Source organism: Natrix helvetica (genome assembly GCF_964273705.1).
Source record: "Natrix helvetica genome assembly, chromosome: 1".
In the NCBI taxonomy this organism is placed as follows: Eukaryota; Metazoa; Chordata; class Lepidosauria; order Squamata; family Natricidae; genus Natrix; species Natrix helvetica.
This window is the reverse complement of record NC_138548.1, coordinates 122,236,967-122,261,454: the sequence shown is the minus strand read 5'-3', so window position 1 is coordinate 122,261,454 and position 24,488 is coordinate 122,236,967. Positions and strand designations below refer to the sequence as shown.

Sequence of the window (24,488 nt, the reverse complement as noted above, 5' to 3'; positions counted from 1 at the left end):
GCTGATTTGACAGATGGAAAAGACATGCTTCTTTCAGAAGTGTTAATGCCCTTCTTGTTCTCAGAATATACAACAGTACAAAAACAAAACTGTGGCAAATGTAGAAGATGTGTTATCTGGGATCTGATGTTATTTTCACAGCGGCAAGGAGCAAGTCTCCTTCAACCACCCATCTCTTTTCTGGAGGAGACAAACAGGATGTTTGTTTTGGCCCCAGAGATAGGACTAGAATCAACTGATGGAAATAGCAGAGTAACAGATTTCAGCTCAATGTTAGGAGAAACAGTTTCCACAACACAATGACCCATAAACAATACTCCCCGGAACAGCATGTGTCTGAATTCTGTATTGTCTCAATCCTATTAGATTTTCAAAGTATCTTGGGCATCTGGCTTTTTCCACAGGGCAGCTTCTGGCCCTGCTTACTGATTTGTATGTTTTCCCAATATGAGCAATCTTATTAACTTGATTTTAATTAATAATTTATTTATATCTCACCTTTACCATTTTGTAAAAAAAAAATAACTCAAGGCAGTGAAGATATCCACCACCTCTTATTTCCCCGCAACTACAATCCTATGGGGTAAATTGGGCTGCGGGAGAATGATTGGCTCAAGGTCACCCAGCTGACTTTCATGGCTAAGGCCTGGCTTGAACTCAGTTTCATGCTGTAACCATTAAACCAAACTGGCTGTTTGTCTTGTCTGTTATTTAAACGTTCTAATAATTTATATGGACATAAGCTAACACAGTTGCAATTGAGCCTTATAAGTCAATTGCTGATTTTGTACAACATCAATTCTCATTAGCTTGGTAGTTATTAAATTTATTGTATGAACTCAGCCAATAAGTGGGGTCTGACAGCAGAAGAGATTTTCTCAGAAGGCAAATGATGTACTCTCCTTTGTTAGACAGCTGGGCAGCATATCCTACAGGTAGTTCTCGACTTACAATCACAATTGAGCCCCAAAATTATTTTGTTAAGTGAGCATTTGTTAAATGAACGTTGCCCCATTTTATTACCTTTCTTGCTAGTTGTTAAGTGAATTACTGCAGTTCATAAGTTAGCAATCCGGCTGTTAAGTGAATTGACTTTTGACTTTGCTTGTCGGAAGGTCTCAAAAGGGCCGCGGGACCCAGCAACAGTCATAAGTATGAACCAGTTGCCAAGCATCGGAAATTAGATCACTCGATCATGGGGATGATGCAAAGGTCATAACTGAAAAACCGGTCACAAGTCACTTTTTGTCATTGCTGTTATAACTTTGAACAGTCACTAAATGAACTGTTGTAACTCGAGAACGACCTATACTGCAAGATTCTCCACGGAGCTGCAAATTGGATTCAATTATTGTCTCTTGCGAAGCTGAGGGCGACCCAGAAGAGCAGAAAAGATACCTCCGTGAATGAAGCAGAACAGCTACGGCGCAAACGAAAGATGCTCAAAGAGCAGCGGAATGCAGGATGGTACCTTCTCCGGAAGCGCCAGTCCAACCCACGGTGCAGCCCCTTTAAGTGACAGGCACTGCTACCTGCCCCGCCCACCAGGTTAGACCGGCCGGGATTCTGACTTCTGTCTACCAACCCACAGAAGAGTCGCCGCCTTTGCTACACCCCCACTCCTCTCCACGTGCAATAGAACACGCGCCCAGCTAAGACAGCAGCCCTTCGAAAGCGAGTCGTGATTGGTTGCAACAGAACATCACTCAAAACGCCCCGTCTGGCGGGCGGGCAGCGGCCATCTTACGAAAGGGTTTGGCGCGCGGGTCAGTCGGGAGGCGCGAGATTGTGGTGGCTTCGTCGCTGCCACCGCCGCCGCTTTGGAAGGTGAGGCAGGAGGGCTCTTCCTTATATTTGCCCTGGAGGGGTGGGGGGTGCTCGTTTGCCTTTTGCTGGTTTTTCGTTAATGCACCTCATTCCCTTCCAGTCCAGCGCTAATAGTTGAAACTGCGGGAGATTTCCTTTCTTGAGCATAATAAGCTGCCCACCGTATGGGTTGCAACAAAAAAGCAAGTAACGTAGCTTCCCTTTTAGAAAATCCGGAGGTTGCTCTCTTATTAGTCGTATTTTTTGGCTTCTCAGTTTAATTATTCCTCTAAATCTGAGAACAGGATGGATCTCTTCCCCCCAATTCCAGAGCCGCGATGTTTTTTTAATGCTTTTTAAAATGGTTTTCTTTGCAAACTTATCTGCGCTTCCTTTCTCTGTCTTCTCCAACGAGGACCGATTCTGATCTGCTTTTATTTAATGGCTATTGCCATTTCTCTTTATCGTTGTCAAAGATGATTCTGTTGTTTCTGTCCTTCTCCGTTGCATTTGTATCCATCCATCCTTTTTCTCCCAGCGCTCAAGCATCGTCCAGTGAGCCCCGTATGAATGAATGAATGGGAATTTGAACCTTGGTCTGCCTAGCAAATCCCAACATTATCAAACTATGGGTCTCCTTTGCTTATAAATTGGTTAAATAAACCATGATCATTTTTAATCCTTTTTTGCCTTGCTTTCTCTTTTGATGAAAAAATTGTGGGTAACAACACACACAAACCCAGTACGCTGTCTGCTAAAAATTGAGTGATGTTTTTAATACAGGTGGTCCTCGGCTTATGACCACAATTGAGCCCAAAATGTTTATTGCTAAGTGAAACATTTGTTAAGTGAATTTTGCCCCATTTTGCTACCTTTTGTGCCACAGTTAAGTGAATCACTGCAGTTGATAAGTTAATAATATGGTTAAGTGAATCTGGGTTCCTCATTGACTTTGCTTGTAAGAAGATCACAAAAGTGATCACATGACCCCAGGACACTGCAGCTGTCATATAGAGTCAGGTGCCAAGCATTCAAATTTTGATCATGTGATTATGAGGATACTGCAACAGTTTTAAGTGTGAAAAATGGTCCTGTCACTTTTTTTCAACACCATTGTCACTAAATGAACTGTTGTAAGTTGAAGACTACCTGTACAATACTGGGTTTCAAAGACTTTTTAGTTATCCTGTAAATGGCATCAGGGTGTGCTATTTGAAGCTAATTCATATTTTGCTGTTAGGAGAAAAGTCATTGGTATAGCTCAGTGGTCGGCAAGCCGCAGCTCGCGAGCCACATGTGGCTCTTTACACATTTTAATGCGGCTCTTCTGTGTGCCGGGCGCCCGCTCCCCTCCCTCCCACTGTTCCCTCTAAGGTGCGCGGCTGCGCGCCCGCGCAGGTGGCAAGAAAACACCGTGCAGCAGTTTCCAACTGCCGCGCAGTGCTTTCTGCTGTCACAGGCGCCGGAGGCTGGGGAGGTCCTTTGCAGACGGCTAGAACTGGCCACCCGCAAAGGACCTCCCCGGACTTGTTTTGGTGAGCGTGGGGCGACTGATGCCAGGAAAGCAAGCCCGGGGACGAGGTCCTTTGTGGGTGGCCAATCCTAGCTGCTTGCGCCCGGCGCTGCAGCTAAAGTAAAGCCCCTGCCGCTACCGGAATATCTGCTGCCGCCTCCTCCTCTAATAGCACCCGACGCTGCGGCAGAGGTGAAGCCGCCAAAGCTCCCGCCGGCGCCCCCGCCTATGGCAGCGGCGCCTCCCCCACTGTTAGGAGCACCTGAGTTGGGCCCCGCGTTACCCTGCCCCCTCCTCCTCTGCTGTGTTTTTGAGGAGCCATGAGGCCGCGGGAGCCAGTAGGAAGGCAGCGGGGGGGGGCAGGAGCAGGGAAAAAAGGCCTCATGGCTTCTCAAAAGCATGGCGGCGGCGGAGAAGGCAGCAGGGGTAACGCAGTGCTCCGAGTGCAGGGGGGCGCCAGCGGGAGCTTTGGCGGCTTCACTCCAAATGTAGTGGTGCTGTTGGAGGAGGAGGAGGCGGCAGCTGTTGTTCTGGTGGCGGCAGGGGCTCGTCGACATCTTCAGCAGCAGCCCTGCCCCCTGTGAAAAAAGCCGAAGATGGATCCATGCAGATGACGTCGCCGCAACATGACTGGAGGAGGAATTCTGGGAGTTGAAGTCCACAAGTCTTCAAGCTGTCAGGTTTGAAGACCCTGGGTTTTTTCTTTTTTCTAAAGGGTTAGGGGTGCAAGGGTCTTGCAACTTGACAGCTTTAAGACTTGCATGCTTCAATGCCAGAGTTCCTGAGCCAACATGACTGGAGGAGGAATTCTGGGAGTTAAACTCCACAAGTCTTAAAGCTGTCAGGTTTGAAGACCCCTGGGGTTTTTTTTCCTAAAGGGTTAGGGATGCAAGGATCTTGTAACTTGACAGCTTTAAGACTTGCATGCTTCAAATGCCAGAGTTTATTGAAACTAAAAACAGTGTACCATCCTATGTATTTTCGGTTTTAAAAATGTGGCTCTCAAAATAAATTTCAATCGTGGTTTTGGCGAGATTTGGCTCAGTTGAAAAAAAAGGTTGCCCACCACTGGTATAGCTCATTACCAAAGGGTATGTTTTGCATGGAGAAAAATTGAATTTCATTGCCTACCATCAAAGTACACTTTGATAGGACTATTGAAAATCCTGGACCATTGCAGCCAGTAGCTTGGAGATCCCTAATTCCCCCATTTTTTTCTCAATGTGTTGAACTACAATTCTCATAATTTTCAGCTAGCGTAGAAAGTTACATTTCAAATTTGGTTGGGAATTGGGGTTGACAGCAGGAACTAAATAAGGAGTCATATTCCTTAATTGAAGAGCATCACCAGGCTTCCCATGGCATGAAAGGGTTAGATTTTCTGGAGTTTTAAAGACCTCTAAGCATATATTAATTCCTATCAAGTGCTACTAAATAAAATACTTGAGAGGACAAAAGAAATGCTGATGAGCTCTGGCCACACTTTTTGCATTTCTGAACTCAATAAATCAAGGCTGTTTGGCTTTGTTTTTCTGGATAGTTCCAGGCAGAGCATATGCAGTTGTTCTATCTACTCTTTTCACCTTCCTGTGAAAAGACAAAAGGCAGAAGATGCAGTAATGGATTTCAAATGAGAGTTATCATCAGTAAATCAGACTGATAGCATAATAGATAAACATTCTCTAAGCATTCTTTCTTTGGTGTGTTCTTCCCAGAAAAATCTGCTACATATACTGAGGTCTGTAATCCAAAAATACAAATGTAATATTCTTTCTTCTTGTCTTCACTTGCAGAATGCCTCCAAAGGGGCGGAAAAGGAAGGCAAAGATCCCTCAAGCAGAAGCCTCAGTATCCAATGGAGAGGAAGCCAGTGATGTGAAGAAGTTGCCCAAGATCCGGAAGACTGAAGGATCGGGAGACCTTCATGTGACCATTGAACACTGGTAAGAGATCCGTGACACATTGCCTACATATTGAGAGCAGGGATCAGTCAGATATCTTGCTTTAGAATAACTTTTTCCCCCATTCTGAAAATAATTATTGGACGTGGGACAGGTATTCAGTAAAAAATAATAATAACAATAATATGAATTTAACTGATTGTATTTGTTGTTGTATTTGTTGAGGAAAAACAAGTTTTGTGGAGATGGATGGATGTTTTAAATAGATGCATGAATGTTGGTAACAGTTGCTTAGAGCTGCCTTCTCTTAGGTGTTCCAGGAATTCTAGAAATTGGAGCCTCAGTAGATCTGGAGATTCCTGACTGGAGACATTTTAAATACATGTCCCCCAGATAAGAAAGAATGCCATCTGACCCTATAAGTACAATAAATGTATTAAAACAGATTTAAAAATAAATTCTGCTGACCACTCAATAGAAATACATTTTTAGTTCAGAAATTTTCTAAAGTTTTGAGGTTACTGAACCTGTTAATTAAAAAAAAATGGAATCCTAATCAAGAGGCAAAACTTTAAAATCAGGAAATTATTTGGGTTTGAGGGTGCTAATAGCTTTTTACTATTAGTTTTTCACAGAACCCCATCAATTTCTCATGGAACTTTAGAGTTCTACAAAATAGTTTTTTTAAAAAAACAACCATTACTATGCGTTGATTAAATCCTGTAGCCTGCATGGAATCTGTTTTGAATAAAATATTTCATTGTAACAGTGGGCCTCAGTGCAGTGAACTTTGCATGCAGTGAACCAAATTGCTGCAGCTATTTATGTCTTCTGTACATTGATGTTAATGATACAAACGCTGTCATTTAGGAGCTACATGGGCACAAATTTATTCCAGAATGTCTTTTATGTAATGACATAATGCAAATGTCAGTTTGGGCAACGTATCGCCTGTGCCATATTTTTGAGTTTAATGGACATGTGTAAAATAATAGGCAAATACCTCCCCCATCGCCAAATAAAATGTTAAAATCTTTGTTACGAAATAAAGAGAATGATGAGGTGTATTTTTAAATATGGTGGGAACCTTGTTCTTTTTAAAGTTGCAGGGACTTTTAAATAATAGTTCACATTCATTCTGTAGTATTAAGATTTTTTTCCCTTATTTTTCTTCAATACTGACAGTAAAAGCTGACGAGTCTTTGGATGCAGAGCTGAGGCTGTCAGCCAAGAGCTGTGCCTGGCCTTTCCTGATATCCTTGTGGAGGTCAACCTTGAAAAACCCCGGAGAAATAGCTTTGAAGTGGTTCTCTTGAAGAAGGATGGCACCAGTGAGTTATTGTGTAGTTTATGGGAATGGGACGGATGAGATTGGGTTGGACTTGCAATCTCAATGCTAACCATTGCTTAGCTAGGACTGTCAAATATACCACAGTTGGTTTATTAAATTAATAACTTCCTAGATGATAAAAGCCATGCCATTTAGGGTTGTTGGCCCTGGGTCATTCCATGTCAAGTGGTCTGATTTCAGAAAAATGTCCTGCTCGACCATCATGGAGTTCAATGAAATTTTGTGTGAACATGCACACACATCCCCAATGAATATTGGTAAAGCATTAGGTTTGCTAATGCAATACTTGCAGAGATACAATCATTTGTTTGACCCCATACCACAGCCTTCTACAGTATGACTCTGAGGTTTCAGCAACTTTGAGATATAATATCTCCAGCAATATTTTGTTGAGAGAAAATAAACCTGGCCAACTTGTACACCTTTTTGTGCTCTATTAAACAAAATTTAAATTTTTTAGAGATGAACAGTGTCTGGCTGTAAGTAGCCCCATTTCCTTTGAAGGCAATTAGTTGATCAGTGAAATCAGTTCTGTTTACAAACCATGTGACCTCTTAGCAGTATGTTTAGAATGTATTCACATTGTATAATCCAAGTACTGTTGGTGATTGCTTGTGTTCTTTATTTGTAGAGATAGAGCTATGGAGTGGTCTTAAAAAAGGGCCACCCCGCAAATTGAAGTTCCCAGAACCCAGCGACATCGTTGAAATGGTGAGGCACAACTTAAACTAAAGTCAACGATGAAGGAGGAGCAAAGTGGTAAGTTCACATCCAGAATGGCTCTGTGTGTGTGTGTGTGTTGAAGTTCCCTGTGGTTGAAAGGGCAGGCAAGGCTGCAAACACCCTTATTTTGATCAACCGTAACTTCAGGCACCAGTCATAACTGACTTTGTTTAGTGCCACCATAACTTTGAATGGTTGATGGTCATTAAATCGGCGATTGCCTGTAATGTGTCCAAATAAAATGATGTCTTGAACCCTATCCCAACCAACTGGTTCCTATACAATGTTTGAAGAAATGTACTTGGGAATGGGGTCTGGATATGTAGTATCTAGTACCCATCATTCATCATAATACCTAAAATGAGTCATAGTTTACATCTCTGGAACCTTAAATTCTGTATTCTTATACTGTGGGAAGCTCTCTTAGGTTGTATTATGGATAGCTATGTGCATCTGTACTGCGTGGTTTAGAAATAGAAACAAACCCATTGTACTCCTGGAAGTTGTAAATGATGAATATTGAACTGGGGAGTAGGATCTGTGGCTAACAGGATTTTTTTTGTTTTGTTTTCTGCAGCCTCTCTGTCTGTTTGTCCTGTGAGCTGGAGCATTTATGATGAGATATGATGAAGTGGGGTAAAGAAACTCTGGTCGTATCTCTGAAACTGCAGCCCCTCCTTTACAAGGAAAAATGGACCAAATATCCTTTCCTGCCCCATCATCCTTTCAAATTTTGTTACTTCTGGGAACATTTTGGGGAAGAACTTCATTTCCAGTAAAGCTTAATCACCTCCCCTATCTCTTGTTTAATTCTGTCCTGTGAAATAAAGGTATCATGAGATTGTCTGTCATGGCAGTTTAGTGTTGTCCACTATTTTGCGAATTAAAAGTTGCACATCTATATTCACGTGTCCTGTTTCATCTGCTGAAGTGTTAAACTTGCACATATAACTCCCAAGCATACACATGACTTCTGAAAACATTTCATTTTTGTTTACTATTGCACTTTCATCCCTCCCATGGCTTCAGATTACCATGCTAATATTTTGTCCTGTATTTTTTTCCCAATAAAGCCTAAATGTGTGCTTGTTTGCTAGCGGCATTTTAGAAGTTGTACGTAAAATCTCTACAGTATTTGGTTCCTTGCTCTCTAGAATTGAATACCTGCTCAAGATAGTTAACTTTACTGTTAACTTCTAGTTTACTCTGCTGACTTTATCAATCTTCTCTGTGCTTGCCCAACAATTTATATTTTTGTGTCTATTGCATTGTTTTATTTCCTTTAGTTATAGTTAACACCACAAGATTGGGGGGCTGCAGTGTAAATATGATACAAAGTACCAAGAAAACTTAACCATTTTTATTTGAACAAGTTACAACTCAATATTTATTCCAGTCTTTGTGCCATCTACTCTTCAGAATGTTCTGCATACATGAAGAGCTTTGGCTTGTGAGAGAAGGAAGTATTTGGCACAGCTTTGTGGAGGTATACAGGTGAAACTCGAAAAATTAGAATATCGTGCAAAAGTTCAGTGGTCCAAAGTCCTCTTTTCTGATGAGAGCAACTTTTGCCAAAAGCGCCAAAAACTGGTTCAATGACCATGGTATTACGGTGCTTGATTGGCCTCTCCATTCTTCCTCCGTACTCTGGGTCCTTGGTTTCCAAATGAGATGCAAAAGTTGCTCTCATCAGAAAAGAGGACTTTGGACCACTGTGCTTCATTAAGACCAGGGTCAACGCAGCCGTCTACCAGGAGATTTTGGAGCACTTCATGCTTCCTTCTGCAGATGAGATTTATGGGGATGCTGACTTCATTTTCCAGCTGCCCACACTGCCAAAAGCACCAAAACCTGGTTCAATGACTGTTGGATTACTGTGCTTGATTGGCCAGCAAACTCGCCTGACCTGAACCCCATAGAGAATCTATGGGGCATTGCCAAGAGAAAGATGAGAGACATGAGACCGAACAATGCAGAAGAGCTGAAGGCTGCTATTGAAGCATCCTGGTCTTCCATAACACTTCAGCAGTGCGACAGGCTGAGAGCTTCCATGCCATGCTGTATTGAGGCAGTAATTGCTGCAAAAGGGGTCCAAACCAAGTACTGAGTACATATGCATGCTTATACTTTTCAGAGGTCCGATATTCTATGTACAATCCTTGTTTTATTAATTGCATGTAATATTCTAATTTTCTGAGATGGTGGATTTGGGGTTTTCATGAGCTGTACGCCATAATCATCACAATTATGACAAATCACGGCTTGAACTACCTTGTTTTGCATGTAATGAGTTATCTCATATTAGTTTCACCTTTTAAGTTGCATTACTGAAATAAATGAACTTTTGCACGATATTCTAATTTTTTGAGTTTCACCTGTAGGTCATTGCATTTGAATACACTTCTCTGTGAAGAAGCTGCAAACACAAGGGAGACGGTTTCAATGAAAAACAAGCAACTTGGGAATTATTCTCAAGGCTCTAGGGAGCCTTCTCTTATTTAAAATACAGAAAGTCAGCAAGGCATTTAGTTCCCTGTATCTAAATTCCCTGTTTAAATACTTCAGGCCACCTATCAGGAGAAAAGTCAGTTCAATTCAAGTGGGCCATCCAGCCAAAAGTAGCAGGAGAAATGGGCGCTGCTTCCACAACATTGGTTTAAGGAGAAAGAATATTTACCGCAAAGCATCTACTGCTGCAAGTGGTGTTGAGTTGGTACTGTGTGATCTCCAGTAACTGGGAAATAAAGCAGTGAGATCAGCAACTCCTCTGCTGGTCTTCCTAGTTATAATCTGACCCTTAAACAAAGGTGAAGGGGTGGGGGGTGGGGGGATTGAAGCATTCAACTGAAAGAGCCAGTACAAAGAGGGCAATTCTTATCCTGTTACCAAGTCTCTATATTGCCTTTGAACTAACTCAATGTAGTATCTCCCAGCTTGGGACAACAGTTGTCCTGACAGCAATGAATTTTTATTTCCAGGTTTGGTTAATTCACTAGCCATTACATAAAATGTTTAAAAAAATATTGAAGGGAAGCACAGGACTTAACAGTTAAGGACAACACTCTTTCACAACAGCTCTTCCCAGAAAACATAATCTTGTCCTATGAATAGTCACACTTTAAACTCTGACCAGTGTTTTAAAATCTTGTGTTTACTATAAGCCAATTACATTATGATCTATAAAGGAAATTAAATAGAACACACTTGTGTAAAATTATTACCAGCCCCAAGATGTCTCTCAAAACCAAACATTACTTTTCACAGAATTAAAGCTGTAGATTTCCTATCCCACAAGAGGCCGGAAGAACCCCAGCATCCTGGAAGGGTGGCCTGTACGCAAAGAATAGATTATACCACTGTCACGGTCATGATTTAGTGAGGCTGAGAATTGGTGATAATGAAGCAGCCTCTCCCCAGTTTGATTTTAAAGGGGGCTTTTCCATCATCTGATCAAAATACTCAAACATTTTGGAATCTATTACAATTTGCCATAGAATTTTAAGTGCAATATTGTCTGCTAGCCCACCTCACCAAGTAGTCAAAGTAATTCCTTGCCACTACTTGCACTCACTAGTTCAGAACATCCACTTCAGTTTCAGATATAGGAGAAGGGTCTGGCCGGACACTTTCAATATTAAGAAAGAAGTCCTCTATCCCAACGTCTATGGTTTCTTCTTCTAGGCTGGCTAGGAAAGATGACAGCTTGCAGTCCACGTGCTGCACAGGGTTGCTCAGAACAGCTTCAGTAGGGGACTTTGTTTCTTTATCTGAGATTCCCAAATCGTAAGTTAGAGGTCCTTGGTCATCACCCGTCCAAGTATCAGGCAAAGGCTCAGCAATTTTTGCAGACAGCTGACACTGAGCTTTTGCCCAATCCCCCAATTGGGGAGAGGCTGACCTGGACAAGGAAAGGCAGTCACCTTTAGGCTCAGGTGTTACAAGAGGAAGACAGCTAAGGACAGGATCCAGCAAAGAGCTCCCATTTGTTGAGTCAGCAGCTTCACTACTTTTTATCTTGTCCAACTGTGGATCTACTGAACAACATCTCTCTTTTTCTTCAATTCCAACATTCCCCGGGACATTCTCATTTGCCTGGGGAGAAGCACACAGGCTTTGTGTAATAGTGGTGCTCTGGATTCCCCCAGTGGCATCCTCATCAGCCAGCAGCAAGTCTAGCATTTGTTCCAACTCTCCAGCTGAAGCAAGGCTATCATACTGCTCTTCCTTGACCATATGATCCAGCACAAATGCCTCCATGTCACAATGATTCCCAGCAGCATCAGCTCCTTCATCCAAGGCCACCTTCTTCTCAGGTAGTTCTGGTTTTATCACACTCTTTTCAGGACCCACTGCAGCCTCAGCAGTTCCAGGGAGCAGTTTAGGAGACCAGGCCAACTGCTGCACATCATCTGCTTCTGGTTTAGGATGTATGGGTTGAAATTGGGAGCCCTCAGCTTTTAAAGTGTGCACACCATTTCCCCCCACTGTCGGCTGCACGGCAGGCGATTCACGCACCACTTCCCAGCAGCTGCCATTGATAACTTTTCTGAGCTTTACCCGGCCTATGTGACCTATTTCTTGGGGAAAGTTTGGGCAGGATGCTGGATCACTGGAGGTGCGCTTTCTGCCTTTAGTTTTTGGAAGAAGAGGGGCGCTTCTGAAGTCACAAAAATGGTTATCATCTTCTTTTTTAATCTCATCTTTGACAGGACATTTTTGTCTCCACAGACGTTTAACAGACCTTGGTGATTTGCTGGATGTCACAGTGCAATGGTCTTTGGTGGCACAAGACGTAGACAGAGGTGGCAAGGAAAGTTTGGGACGGCTGAGCTTTATCTTTTTTGAATTCTGCAAACTGGCTCTAGTGTGCGTATCTCCAGCCTCAGTCTCCTTTCTGTGCAGATTACCATTCTCACTGCTGCCCATTATATTCCTTATTGTGCCTGGAGGGCGTTTTTTAACTTTTGTTTTCAGAGGATCAGCAGTAATAGTTTGGCATTTTGAAATCTGTTTGTCACTACTCAGCAATGCTGTAGTAAGCTTTTGCTTCTTTACGTCCTTCTGATCAGTACTGTTGTGGCTATTTATTTCTTTGGAGCCTGGTATAAAATTACTGCGGGGTGTTGCTTTCTTGTCTGCAGCTGCCCAAGATGTCAAGCTACCTTCAGAAGGAGCAGGAGAATGAATTAAACTTGTCTCTGATCTGGTCATCGGACTGGTTATCTGCAAACAGTTCCTGTTTAATCGCAGGCCCAGGTTTTTTTTTACTAACTTTCCTCCTTCTAACTGTAAAGAATCAAGTTCTGACACCTGAAGCTGTCGTGCAGCTGCAAGAATATCCTGAGCTTCTTCCCGGGACACCTCCATTTCAGATGTATAGAGGAAATCTACCAAGTTCCGCAAGGTCCCAATTTTCAGCCCCTGAATTTCCAGCACCACCTTGTGTCCCTTGGGGGGCATTTCTCGCTCCAACTGCTCTGTGAAGAAGGGGCTGCAGGCCGACAGGATGCAACAATGAGCTGGAACGGCTTCTCCTACAAAGAACACCATTATTAGCAGGTACTTTACCAGTGGACCATCAATTTTGACTGAAGATGTTCTCCACCGGCTAGCCTTGAAATTCTCCCACAATCAATATATAATGTCAGGAAAGTGAGAATTGTACTGGGTCAGGGCGAAGACATATCTCGTCCTAAAATCTATTCCCAGGGCAGCTAACCAGAAGCACTTTAGGAAGACTATTTTACTTGCCCTGGCAAGAAATGGAAGGAGCATGCTAACTCAAATGCACCCTGAAGCAACATCTCCCCAAGTAACCGTCTTTGCTCCCTTTTTCTGACAGAAGTGCAAAGAAGTAGAAGGGCAGAGTATCAGAGAGGAATCTGGACTTCAGGGTAGATGAAAGGGCCTGATCCATTCACCAGTTATTGCCATAAGTGTTAAACTGCTTTTTTCACATGTTAATTTAAAATAGTTGTACTTTTAAAACGAAGTTACAAGAACAGGGTTCCTTGCAAGGGATATTTTAGCTCACTCTTCCTTTTACATCAACTTACTGGGTAGTGTTAACGTACACATTTTAATAAACAAACCTATACCTGCATCTTTCCTAACTAAGTTTGCTTAGAGTTCTTAGGTTAGTAAGTCTTCTTTAAGGCAAATGCTTAGCAATTTGGTCTAGTTACTTGGGGACAATTGAGTAACAAAAACAATTGCAAACTGTACAAACTACCATTATGTATTTTATTCACAATTAATAAGATATTAAACAAATCCATAGGCATGCCCGAGGTAAAATTAAGCACCTCAAATGGCTCCATAGATTTCAATGGAAGAATTCAACACAAACGCAAAGAACAAGTAGCAATGGCAGCACTCCAAATCATTTCCCTGGATCTATCACAAAATTATAATTTTTTGCACAATTTCACTGTGGTTAGATGTTTCAAGTGCCAAGGCTTAATACAGGTAATCTTCAACTTACAACCACAATTGAGCCCAAAACTTATGTTGCTAAACAAGACAATTGTTAAGTGAGTTTTGTCCCATTTCACAACCTTGCTTGCCACAGTTGTTAAGTGAATCACTGCAGTTGTCAATAACAGCGTTATACAATGAATCTGGCTTTTCCATTGATTTTGCTTGTCAGAAGGTCACAAAGTGTTCATATAGGTCAGGGGTGCCCAAACTTGGGAACTTTAAGACTTGTGGACTTCAACTCCCAGAATTCCCCAGCCAGCCTGGCTGGGGAATTCTGGGAGTTGAAGTCCACAAGTCTTAAAGTTCCCAAGTTTGGACACCCCTGATATAGGTGAACCCAGCACACTGCAACCATCGTAAATAGGAGCCAGTTGCCAAGTTTCTGAATTTTGCCTACATAACTATGGGGATGCTGCAACAGTCATAAGTGTTAAAAATGGTCATGTCATTATTTCTCAGTGCCATTATAACTTTGAATGGTCATTAAACGAACACTTGTAAATCAAGGACTACCTGTACTCTAGTCCTATTCAGAACCCAACTTCCATATTGCAAGCCACTTTACTTAAAAGGGATGGAAATGAGGGGACTTTCCACCTCTACAGATAGTTCTCAACTTACAATCACAATATTGGTCACTGAGCAAAGAAGTTATTAAGTGAGACATATTATTGCTTCCCTCAACCACAATCCTGGCACTCACAGTTGTGGTCGTTAAGCAGACAGAGTGAAAGTGCTGTCTGCTTGCAAGGCTAAATCCCCCTGGCAGCTTTCAGCCAGCCCTGAGATGAGAGGGGAGTCCTCTTGGCAGGAAGCAGCAGCTTGCAACCTTCCCTGCTGCGGATTTCCCCATTGACTTCCACAATGGATGGAGAGGAGGGTTTATCTGCAATCCTGAAGATTTGAGCTCTGTTCCTACAGCCCAATGAAGGAATCCTCCCTTTCCCTCCATCCAAGGCTCCTTATGCGGTGATGCAGTGGTTAGAATGCAGTATTGCTGGCTAATTCTGCTAACTGCCAGCAGTTCGATCCTGACCGGCTCAAGGTTGACTTAGCCTTCTATTCATCTGAGGTTGGTAAAATGAGGACACAGATTGTTGGGAGCAATATGCTGATTCTGTAAACCATTTAAAGTGAGCTGCAAAGTACTATGAAACGATATAGTGCTATTCTGTCTGCTTAATAGCTTGAGAGATTATTTAATGACCATAACTGGAAGTGCCTGGATTGTGATCATCAAGCTGAACAGTTGGACAGGCATCTCGCCTAATGACTATTTTGCTCAATGATTGAAATTCTGGTCCAGTTGCAGTTGTAAGATGAAGACTACCTGCATTGGCAATTTGGTAGAAGGACAAAGTATTCAAAATTCCATTCTTCCTCAATCTAATAGCCTATGGATATGAGGAATTCTGGGAGTCACAGTCTGGGGTGCATCAAACTTAGTGAGGTAGCAAAATGGATTCACAGGCAATTTCATATTACTTCAAATTTCAAGGCAAGTCATGGCACTGAAAACAGGATATTCATCATATTCCACATTAAATTATTCCAGTAACAAAATGAATAGACATTTTGGATAATTATTAGAACTATGCATATCCTATAAAAGGGGTACTCAGCACTAAACCAAAGCTATTGCTCCTTTTTATCCAACAAAGCATGATAAATATACACATATACAGAAAAACATAGATAACTCATGAAAAAAAATGTATGAGCCTGAAAAATATGGTTCCTCCCCACCCCTTGGCATCTACCATTTGAAAAACTTTTAGAGGATTTTCAAAACTCTAAAAGAAATTCAACCAAAATACCAGAACTTGATCCACTCTATTTATTTTAGATACCTATCTCTCAGACTTTAGAAAAATTAGTACCTTCTGCTTGTAGGACAACATCACAAAATAAGTCAGCCCTTTGTTGGCGATGGAGTTGTAGGAACACCATCCGGAGTAGACGAGAATTCCTATATAGAATCTTGGGATTTGTAGCTGAAGAACTCATGGTAACAGAACTTTCCTTCATTGTATATCAGATTTCTGTGAAATAAATGTTGCCCATGTTAGCCCTGCAACTGAAGTCTATGTTCAATTCTCATCGAACAGTTCAATAGCATTCATTTCAACTAAATTCATAATTTACAGTCTGGTGGCATACTACCCAGCACAGGAAATATATATATATATATATATGTATGTGTGTGTGTGTGTGTGTGTGTGTGTGTTACAACCCCTGGTATGCCCAAATATGGGAGGGAGCTCACTACTCCCCCTTTCTGTCCTTCGGCTCATTACAGAAAACCATCCAGGCAGAAAACCATATTTTTATTTTTAATGTTGCCTTTTTATATTTGTGTTGTATTTATATATAAAATGTAATACAGCCCAGGTTCGAATCCCAGTAAGGGTATGGCTAGCTGATGAGAGCTAAATAGCTTGAAATAGATCTATACTAGTCTCCCTTTATTTATTTATCAGCACAAATTTATTTATTATTTATTTATTTTATTGAACTTATTAGTCGCCCCCTCTCCCCACAGGGACTCGGGGCGACGTACAGAGCAATAATCAAGATAGCACCATAAAATCGTGCAGAGGAGGTAAAAATAAGTCCATAAATAAGCATACTTACAAAGTTTAAAACCCCAAAAATATTAAAAACAAAATTTCCCATTGTAAAATGACCTGGGGTGGCAAGATAGTAACGTTATGCCAGGCCGGCTTGACAAAACAGGTAGGTCTTCAGCTTCATACGGAAGGAGCGAAGATCGGTTGTTGTCCGGATGTCTGGGGGGAGGTCATTCCAAAGGGTAGGGCCCACCACAGAGAAGGCCCTACTCCTGGGCACCGTCCCCAGGCACTCTCTAGAGGACGGCACCCGGAGTAGCCCCTCCCTATGTGAGCGAGTGGGTCGCAGGGATGTATGGGGCAGGACGCGATCCCGCAGGTAACTAGGCCCTGTGCCATGGAGCGCTTTGAAGATGGTAACCAGTACCTTGAAGCGCACCCGGTAGGCCACAGGAAGCCAGTGCAGCTCGCGCAGGATAGGTGTTATATGGGAGAATCTCGATCTCCCCATAATAACCCGCGCGGCTGCATTCTGGACCAACTGCAGTCTCCGGGCGCACCTCAAGGGGAGCCCCATGTAGAGAGCGTTACAGTAGTCCAGGCGGGACGTCACCAGCGCGTGAGTGACTGTGCGCAAGGCCTCCCGGTCCAAAAGGGGCCGCAACTGGCGCACGAGGCGAACCTGGAGGAACGCCCCCCTTGCCACGGTCGCCACGTGATCTTCTAAGGTCAGCCGATCGTCAAGGAGGACGCCCAAGTTGCGCGCCCCTTCCACCGGGGCTAATTGCTCATCCCCGATGGTCAGCGATGGAATATGCTGATTGAATCGGGAAGCCGGGAACCACAGCCACTCTGTCTTGGAGGGGTTGAGCCTGAGCCTGCTGTCATCCATCCAGACCCGTACGGCTTCCAGACATCGGGTCATCACTTCGACAGCCTCGTTGGGGTGGTTTGGGGTGGAAATGTACAACTGAGTATCATCAGCGTACAGATGGTAACTCACCCCAAAACTACGGATGATCTCGCCCAGCGGCTTCATATATATGTTGAACAAGAGAGGCGAGAGAATCGACCCCTGTGGGACCCCACAAATGAGGGGCCTTGCGGTCGACCTCTGCTCCCCCGTCAACACACATTGCGTCCGGCCAGAGAGGTAGGAGTGGAACCACCGTAGCACGGTGCCTCCAATCCCCAACCCCTCCAGCCGGCGCAATAGGATACCATGGTCGATGGTATCGAAGGCCGCCGAGAGATCTAATAGAACAATATAAATACAATATATATATATATTTATATATTTTCCTTCATATTTTGTCAAAGTTTCCCTTTAATTCTGTCAGTGGTATTCTGCTAGTGTATTATCAGAGAAATATTCCAATTTTACCTCAATGGATATTTTCTGAAATACATTTTTGAATTGCCTAATTTGCGCAGTAGGAAATAATCTTAAGGATTTTTCAATATTGCTGTTGATCATATTAAACAAAAGTCCTAAAACAGGGGCAGAACAATTCAAACTGCAGGTATCATTACATCTGATATGTAATTGCTACATTAGCGATCTTGCTAAATGTCAAACTTTCTTCAAAGTTTCATTTATGAAACTTTCTTCAAAGCTTCATTTATGAAACAAGAAGGCACTCTTAATTCAGAAACCTGGCATTCCTGGAGTAATAAGTTGTTCCAAAATGTATACCTTCACATAAACAAAACCATACTTAAAATTCACATAGAGGGGTTTATTCCTCTCATCATGCAGTTATATTTCAAACTGTGTCTAGTGTGTGGGGGAAATGCCACTTGTGGAAGATACACATTCTACTGTCAGGGTTGTAGCTTATCTGGGGCAGGAGGCAGGGGCCAGTAATCTCTTAGTGCCATGATGGCAAACCTATGGCACCAAATAAATGTGGCTGGGGGCTATTTGGAAAGAAAATTTCAAAGAATTTAAGGGATGAATAAAGGACCCAAGGAATTTGTAAAGTTTAAAATTTTACCCCAAACCCACTAACAATGCAAAAAGGAACAAAAAATTCACTTCATATACTAAGGACCAAAATAGGAAAGAAACAGATTGCAAGTTCGGTATTAATTTATAGCTTACAGAAATCACAAATGAGCAAGAATATGCATATAATTCAAGAAATCAGAAAAATGTCAAACACTCATCAAAATCTGTTTTTAAGGTAATCCTGTAACAATCAAATTAGATAAGATATTCGCTAATTTATATAACAGACTAGTTGTGCAGAATACATTTTTAACCTGGTACTTCAGTAATTAAAAAAAAGTATTCCTTTCTATGCGAAGTTATACTATTTGCCTTCAGCAAATATGCTAAACCATTTATTTGTTTGGGTTTAACATCTGAATTCAGCCATCTATTTTTTCCACAGTTAACCAAACCATGGCTTAACACATGTTTCCATTCGTTGAACACATTTACATAACAGATCTTCAGAAGTCTGGCATAACCTGCAAATAAATGACCTATCCAGTAATCTAGAACCAAAAAATCAGTAATTAAACCTTGCTCTGATCATAGTGAAAACAGTCCCTCTAGCTAGTGTTCCAGCCATCTTTCCAGCTTTGAAAAATTTGCCTTCACTCACCTTCTTGTTCCTCTCCTCCTGGATACTGGGAGTGAGAAGAGAAAGGGAAGCAGAGATGGCACCAGGTAGATACTCTCAAATTAGCAGCTGTTCTATCTTCCTGCCTATGTCCAGTAGCCAGGATTATCTTCAAAGTAGCTTTCGTTTCCAGGTACAGGTTGCATAGACAGTCCCAGGTAAGTTAAGTACCCAATAACAAACCTTAAATATAAAGCATGGCTAAGGAATTTTATTTGATCTACATTTTGACTCAAGTTCAAGGTTTACATGCCATAACTTTCAATAACATGGCTCAGTAAGTCATGTAGATTTATATCAGGAGTCTTCAAACTATGGTCCGTGGGCCAGCCCTCTGAAAGGTTCCTTCCAGCCTGCCTGCTCTTCCCATGTACTGTGCTCTGATCCTTTCCAAACAGCATAGGGAGACACAGCAGGGCTGTAAAGGTAGTCCTTGTCTTATGACCACAATTTGAGATCATTTATGCTGCTAAGTGAGAAATTTGTTAAGTGAGCTTTGCCCCATTTTACTTTTTTTGCCCCATTTGTTAAATGGATTGCACCTGTTAAGTTAGTAACTCAGTTGTTAAGTGAATCTGGCTTTCCCATTGACTTTGCTTGGCAGAAGGTTGCAAAAGTTCCTGGGACACTACATCCATCATAAACATGAACCAGTTGTCAAGCATCCCAATGTAAATCACATGACCATGAACAGTTGTAAGTCGAGGACTACCTGTATTCACCACTGTTTAGAAAGAAAGGTAGGATTCCTTCAATTTCTCCAATGGAGGGGGGGTTGCAAGTCAGCTGGAAGGTTGCTGGACGAGGAAGGGGAAGCATCTCTCCCTTTAAAATCTTTCTTATATTATTTGTCCATACAAGCATGGCATTGTTTCTTTGTAGTTGGTACATTTCTTTCCCCCCCCCCCCCTGGTTTTGTGAATCATATCGCACTGAGCAAAAGAAAACATTCATTTAATTAATTTTTATTTGCTCATTTATAAAATTGATTTTTCCCCTGGGACCCAAAATGTTTGCAAATATGGCCCTTAGACTGAAAAGTTTGGAGACCCCAGATTTATATCAATTTTATTTGGTTTAGTCAATTGGACACTGCTTATAAACTTCCACTTTCTTTATAACTTGCTTTTTCTAAAACAAAACAAAACACAGCCACCATGTCCCTCCTTCCAAATCCCATTGCCTGGCATTTAATTGGCACCTAAATCTAGGCGGTATATTATTTGGATTTCCTTGTTGGTAATAATCATTTCTTCTTATGGTAATGAAGTTTATAAATTGCATGCTACGTGAAATATAATTTCCTTTTGCTTGTACTCAATTGTCTAACAGTTTCATTGTATAAATCCTCAATTTATCCTTATTTAAAACTGCTTCTTTTTTAGTCCAAGTTGTCTTACCTGTTATTTTAAATGTATAGATACTGATATGCTATGACATTTTAGTTTAGAGGCTCCTTTATATTATATAACTGATTCGAATGCTGTTGTATCAATTATTTTATTCCATCACTCTCCTGCACTTAAGAGATTGTAAATAAATAATAATAGTTAGTGAATGAAAACTCCTTATTTCTTCACTATCATCATTTTTATTGTCATTTCATCATTCTTCCCTCGAAAATCCTCTCTTAATACTATAAACTATTAAAAAGGAAAAATGTTCCAGCCCTCTTTCTAATTTTCATTGCTCCTTTCTGTAGCAATTACAAATGAGGACAATCTTATATTTCCCATCCTGCCTTTCTGCATACATATTTGTTTTCTATATTCTTGTTGTAAGACAGATCTAGCAACCTCTTAAACAGTTCTAGATCTGTTTGCAGGTGTAAATTCAGCAAAACCAACAGCTATAATTTTGCATTTTTCCTGTCATTCCTCTCTTAATTGGAGCCCACTCACTAATAGGAAGCAAAATCTTCCACACAAATGTAATAATGGTCCAAATCTCTTCGCTCATATTTTCATTTTAAAATCAAGATAACTACTAGTGGGCATTAAGCAGCACTTATCTAGATTAATGCTGCAACCCTGTATATGCTTACCTAAGAAAAAGACCCACTAAATTAATTTCCAGTCAAACATTTGTATGAATGCACAACTTGTGACTTTCTGGATAGAAAAAAAGTCCGCCAATCATTTGTGTTACATTTTTTAACCAAAGGTAATAGCTAATTTTGGATGTCGTTTTTCACCACTACCCAAATACCCATAATAGCTTATTTTCTATCGAAAAAAATGTACCTTACAGCTAACCAAGTACAAGATTGCCCCACAAAATGGTACAAGGAAAAGCAGCAGCAAAAACGTAAAATGAATGGCTACATGATAATTTACAGCACCTTTCCCTTCAGGGATGTTGGATTCCAACTCCATCATGTTATGCTGAGGATGATAGGAGTTGTAGTCAGACATACCCAGAAGGCACTACTTGGGGAAAGACCGGTTCTAAGTTACCGGGCAAGAGATTCCATTTTCACGAATACTCCTTTGCCTCGACACAACTCCTTCCCCACGTATAACTAAAGAAGACCGTGGTCCATTTCCCTACTCCCCTCTCTGGCCATTCATTCATTCGTGGAGTCCCACGGAAACTTTTCCCCACCTTCACTGTGGGACCTTCCCTTTCACGTGCTCCCCAATTCCCACGCGAGCGTGGGTTTGCCTTCCAGCCTCGGCCGACACACGGACGGCGTGGCACCTGCGACCTTCGAGAGTGCGGATACCCGCACCAGCCCCTCCCCAACACCCACTCGCGCCGCGCCGCCTGGGCAACGTTCCCCAGCAGCCGAGCAAAAGCTGGAGGGAAAACCGTACCCGCACGCGCCGGCCACGCCCCCTCCCGCCGCCTCATCTCGGAAACAGCCCTCCCATTGGCCGGAGTTCCAGCCATTAACGAGAGAGGCAGGCTTTTGGCGGGAGGAATCACGGCTTTAAAAAAAAAAAAAAAAGCGAGGAGAGAGTGAGCCAAATCGAGGCTGTTCGTTTTTTTAAAGCGCTCTCCTTATAAGTAGTCAAAGCTCCGCTTAGCGACTGTACGTAGTGACGTGAGGAAGGACGAATCCATAGCAAAAGTAGCTTTTTTTTGCTTGTTAAAGGGACTTTCCATCATATGCGTTCCTTCCCGGTTTTTAACCACGGTTTAGGAATGGGCTCCAGTTCGTTGCGGTTCCTGGCTATTTCTAACAAAGAAACTAAGCTGACAATATTAATTATTGTCTATTAAACGTGTATGCCACCGAACTCACAACGACTCTGTATCTGAGAATTACAAGAGGTAGAAGAAAGATACCATCTTTCTTAAATCGCTGCAGATCAGGAGGAAAATGGGCAACCTCTCCGGGAGAAAAAAAATGCAACCATGTGCTTTAAATGCGGTTCAGCGTGTGCCTAGAAACAACATTGTCATCCATTTAAAATCAAGGTTATTTCCTTTGATATGTTGGCGATATGTTAGAATAGGGATAAAGCTTTTGTCTTAAATACAATTATTTACAAACAGAATACAAGCCAGTTTATGACCTAGGGGAAATATGAACACAGCCACTTTTTTTAGTTTTATGGCTACTGAACTCAATTTTTCTTCTATTTCTCAATTTAGACAGCAAGTGGTAAGATGACATTTCCTTATCAGTTTCTCCCCATAAATCTGCTCGCTGGGCATAAAATCTGCACACTTTAATTATGTTGTTGATTACCTTAAACACATTTATAATGTAAGATGTGTTTGTAATCTTTCTCTTTACATTATTTCAAAAAATGCAAGAAAGTTTTTATTTATTAAACCTATTTGCTGCCCATCTTACCTAGAGGGGGTTTACAATCAATACGCAAGATTTACTTTCCTTATTGCAAAGGAGGGTGTTGTGGGAAAAACAGGAGGAGGAAGGTGTTGGATATGTTTTCCCCCTTGAATTGTTTGAAAAAATAGTAAAGATTGGATAGGAAGGAAGGAGGGAGGGAGGAGAGAGAGAAAAAGAAAGAAGAAAAGAGAAAGAAGAAGAAATTTGGTTTGCATTTAAATTAGTGATGATACATGCTTTCTGATGTGACTTAAACTATTTATTTTTGTTTATTTTATGGTACTCTGCCCAGAGTCCGTTAGGATTGGAGCCAGTTATAAATATTGTGAAATAATTTAAATGTGCCAGGTCCTTTCTAGCCTCCTGAATATCATGCAAGCACCTGCTCGATAAGTATCATGTTCCATCTTTTTTTCAAAAGATTTTGGAAAATATGGATTGTAATTTCTATATCTGTGAAAACTGAATGTTCTAGGTATTGACTTTTTGACATAGAGCATACACATATGAACTGATTTGTAAAGAAGATAGTGGAAAGAAAATGTACTATTATCCTGTATGGGTATGGTATACATTCCTTTTTTTCAAAGTTTTCAGGAAGAGTAGACAGAAACATCAGGGAGAGGCTTCTCTTATCTCCCTTCCCTTTTACTATCCCAGCAAAAGAATTGGCATTTCTGTTTTAACATAAAACAGGCTGATTCCATAAACATTTTGAGGGTTATGCCACTGAGTCAGCATGCCACATAATATCTCCTAGTAGTTAATGGGATGCAGGCCACAGCATTTTTGTACTGTATGTATATAAAAGATTTTTCACTTCAGTGATCATACAAGCAACCAATGGTTGAAATAATTATAGTGGCTATGCATGCAATAAAGGCATCATACCCACCAATGTTCAATGGTGATTAGCAGGCTGATTTCCAAGGGGCATTCATCCACAAATTCTTCAACAGATGATTTTTCGAATGTCAGAAATACTAGAGTTGTTCAGCCTAAATTGACATATAAGCAAAATGCAATATGTGCTGGACATTTGAGAAAGTGATTGGTGCTAAAGAAGGAGGAGAAGAAATAACTCTCCTAAAGGTAGTTTTACACTGAGGAGGAGATATTGCCAACAAAATACAAGCTATTCAACATCCATTGAATAAATTTTGAAAAATCAGATAAATACTGATTATTTTCCATTTAAACAGAGTCAGATTAGCTAGGGAAATATAAGCAAAACAACAGTTCAGCGAATACATTCATTAACTAAGCCCAAATGTGTTACGTTTGGTTTTAGCTTTGTGTGTTGTGAAAATCTAGCCACTGTGGTTTATAAACTCTGGTATGTGGCATACCATATTGTATGAATTCAACCAATTGTGGTTCATTCAATTAAGTCTTTTTTAAAAAAATCCATGGATTTTCATAAATTAACCCAACTGGGATTAATTTTATATTTGTATTGTAGATGGCATTTACTTTTGAATGGGGATCTTGGAGAAGGCTGGGCTTTCAGCCAACCTTCTTGGGATATAATAAATTTGAAAGCATTTAGTTTCTTCTGATTCTAATTTTAAGTGAATTTTGCCTCTTTTCAGTTTCTTTGTAGTTGGTCTGTTCATTACATAAAAATTTGGGATATTCTTTGGATTGTATGCTAGATACTAAGACATTTTGCACCAAAAGTTTAGGGTTAAAGCTTTTACCAATGACATTAG

General features: G+C 41.3%; 2 protein-coding genes across 6 annotated transcripts; one reads left to right on the top strand and one right to left on the bottom strand.

Moving 5' to 3' along the window:
* Nucleotides 1–1,545: 1,545 nt before the first annotated feature.
* Nucleotides 1,546–8,197, top strand: SELENOH (selenoprotein H). 2 transcript variants are annotated; one of them, XM_081934570.1, is made up of 5 exons: nt 1,546–1,827; nt 5,113–5,262; nt 6,406–6,551; nt 7,203–7,334; nt 7,872–8,197. In XM_081934570.1, the coding sequence occupies exons 2-4, from the start codon at nt 5,114–5,116 to the stop codon at nt 7,301–7,303; spliced, it is 396 nt and encodes a 131-aa protein (XP_081790696.1). In that variant the 5' UTR covers nt 1,546–1,827; nt 5,113; the 3' UTR covers nt 7,304–7,334; nt 7,872–8,197. The 2 variants fall into 2 exon arrangements, with proteins under 2 accessions (XP_081790696.1, XP_081790697.1); XM_081934571.1 differs by having other exon boundaries at nt 1,547–1,827; nt 7,203–7,330.
* On the bottom strand, nt 5,150–21,896 carry BTBD18 (BTB domain containing 18). 4 transcript variants are annotated; one of them, XM_081934566.1, is made up of 4 exons: nt 21,316–21,781; nt 15,655–15,816; nt 10,860–12,828; nt 5,150–5,285 (listed from the first exon to the last, which is right to left on the bottom strand). In XM_081934566.1, exons 2-3 carry the CDS (start codon nt 15,800–15,802, stop codon nt 10,865–10,867), a joined length of 2,112 nt encoding a protein of 703 aa, XP_081790692.1. In that variant the 5' UTR covers nt 15,803–15,816; nt 21,316–21,781; the 3' UTR covers nt 5,150–5,285; nt 10,860–10,864. The 4 variants fall into 4 exon arrangements, with proteins under 4 accessions (XP_081790692.1, XP_081790694.1, XP_081790691.1 ...); XM_081934568.1 differs by lacking the exons at nt 5,150–5,285; nt 21,316–21,781 and adding an exon at nt 21,791–21,896 and having other exon boundaries at nt 10,123–12,828; XM_081934565.1 differs by lacking the exon at nt 5,150–5,285 and having other exon boundaries at nt 10,123–12,828; nt 21,316–21,780.
* Nucleotides 21,897–24,488: the final 2,592 nt, after the last annotated feature.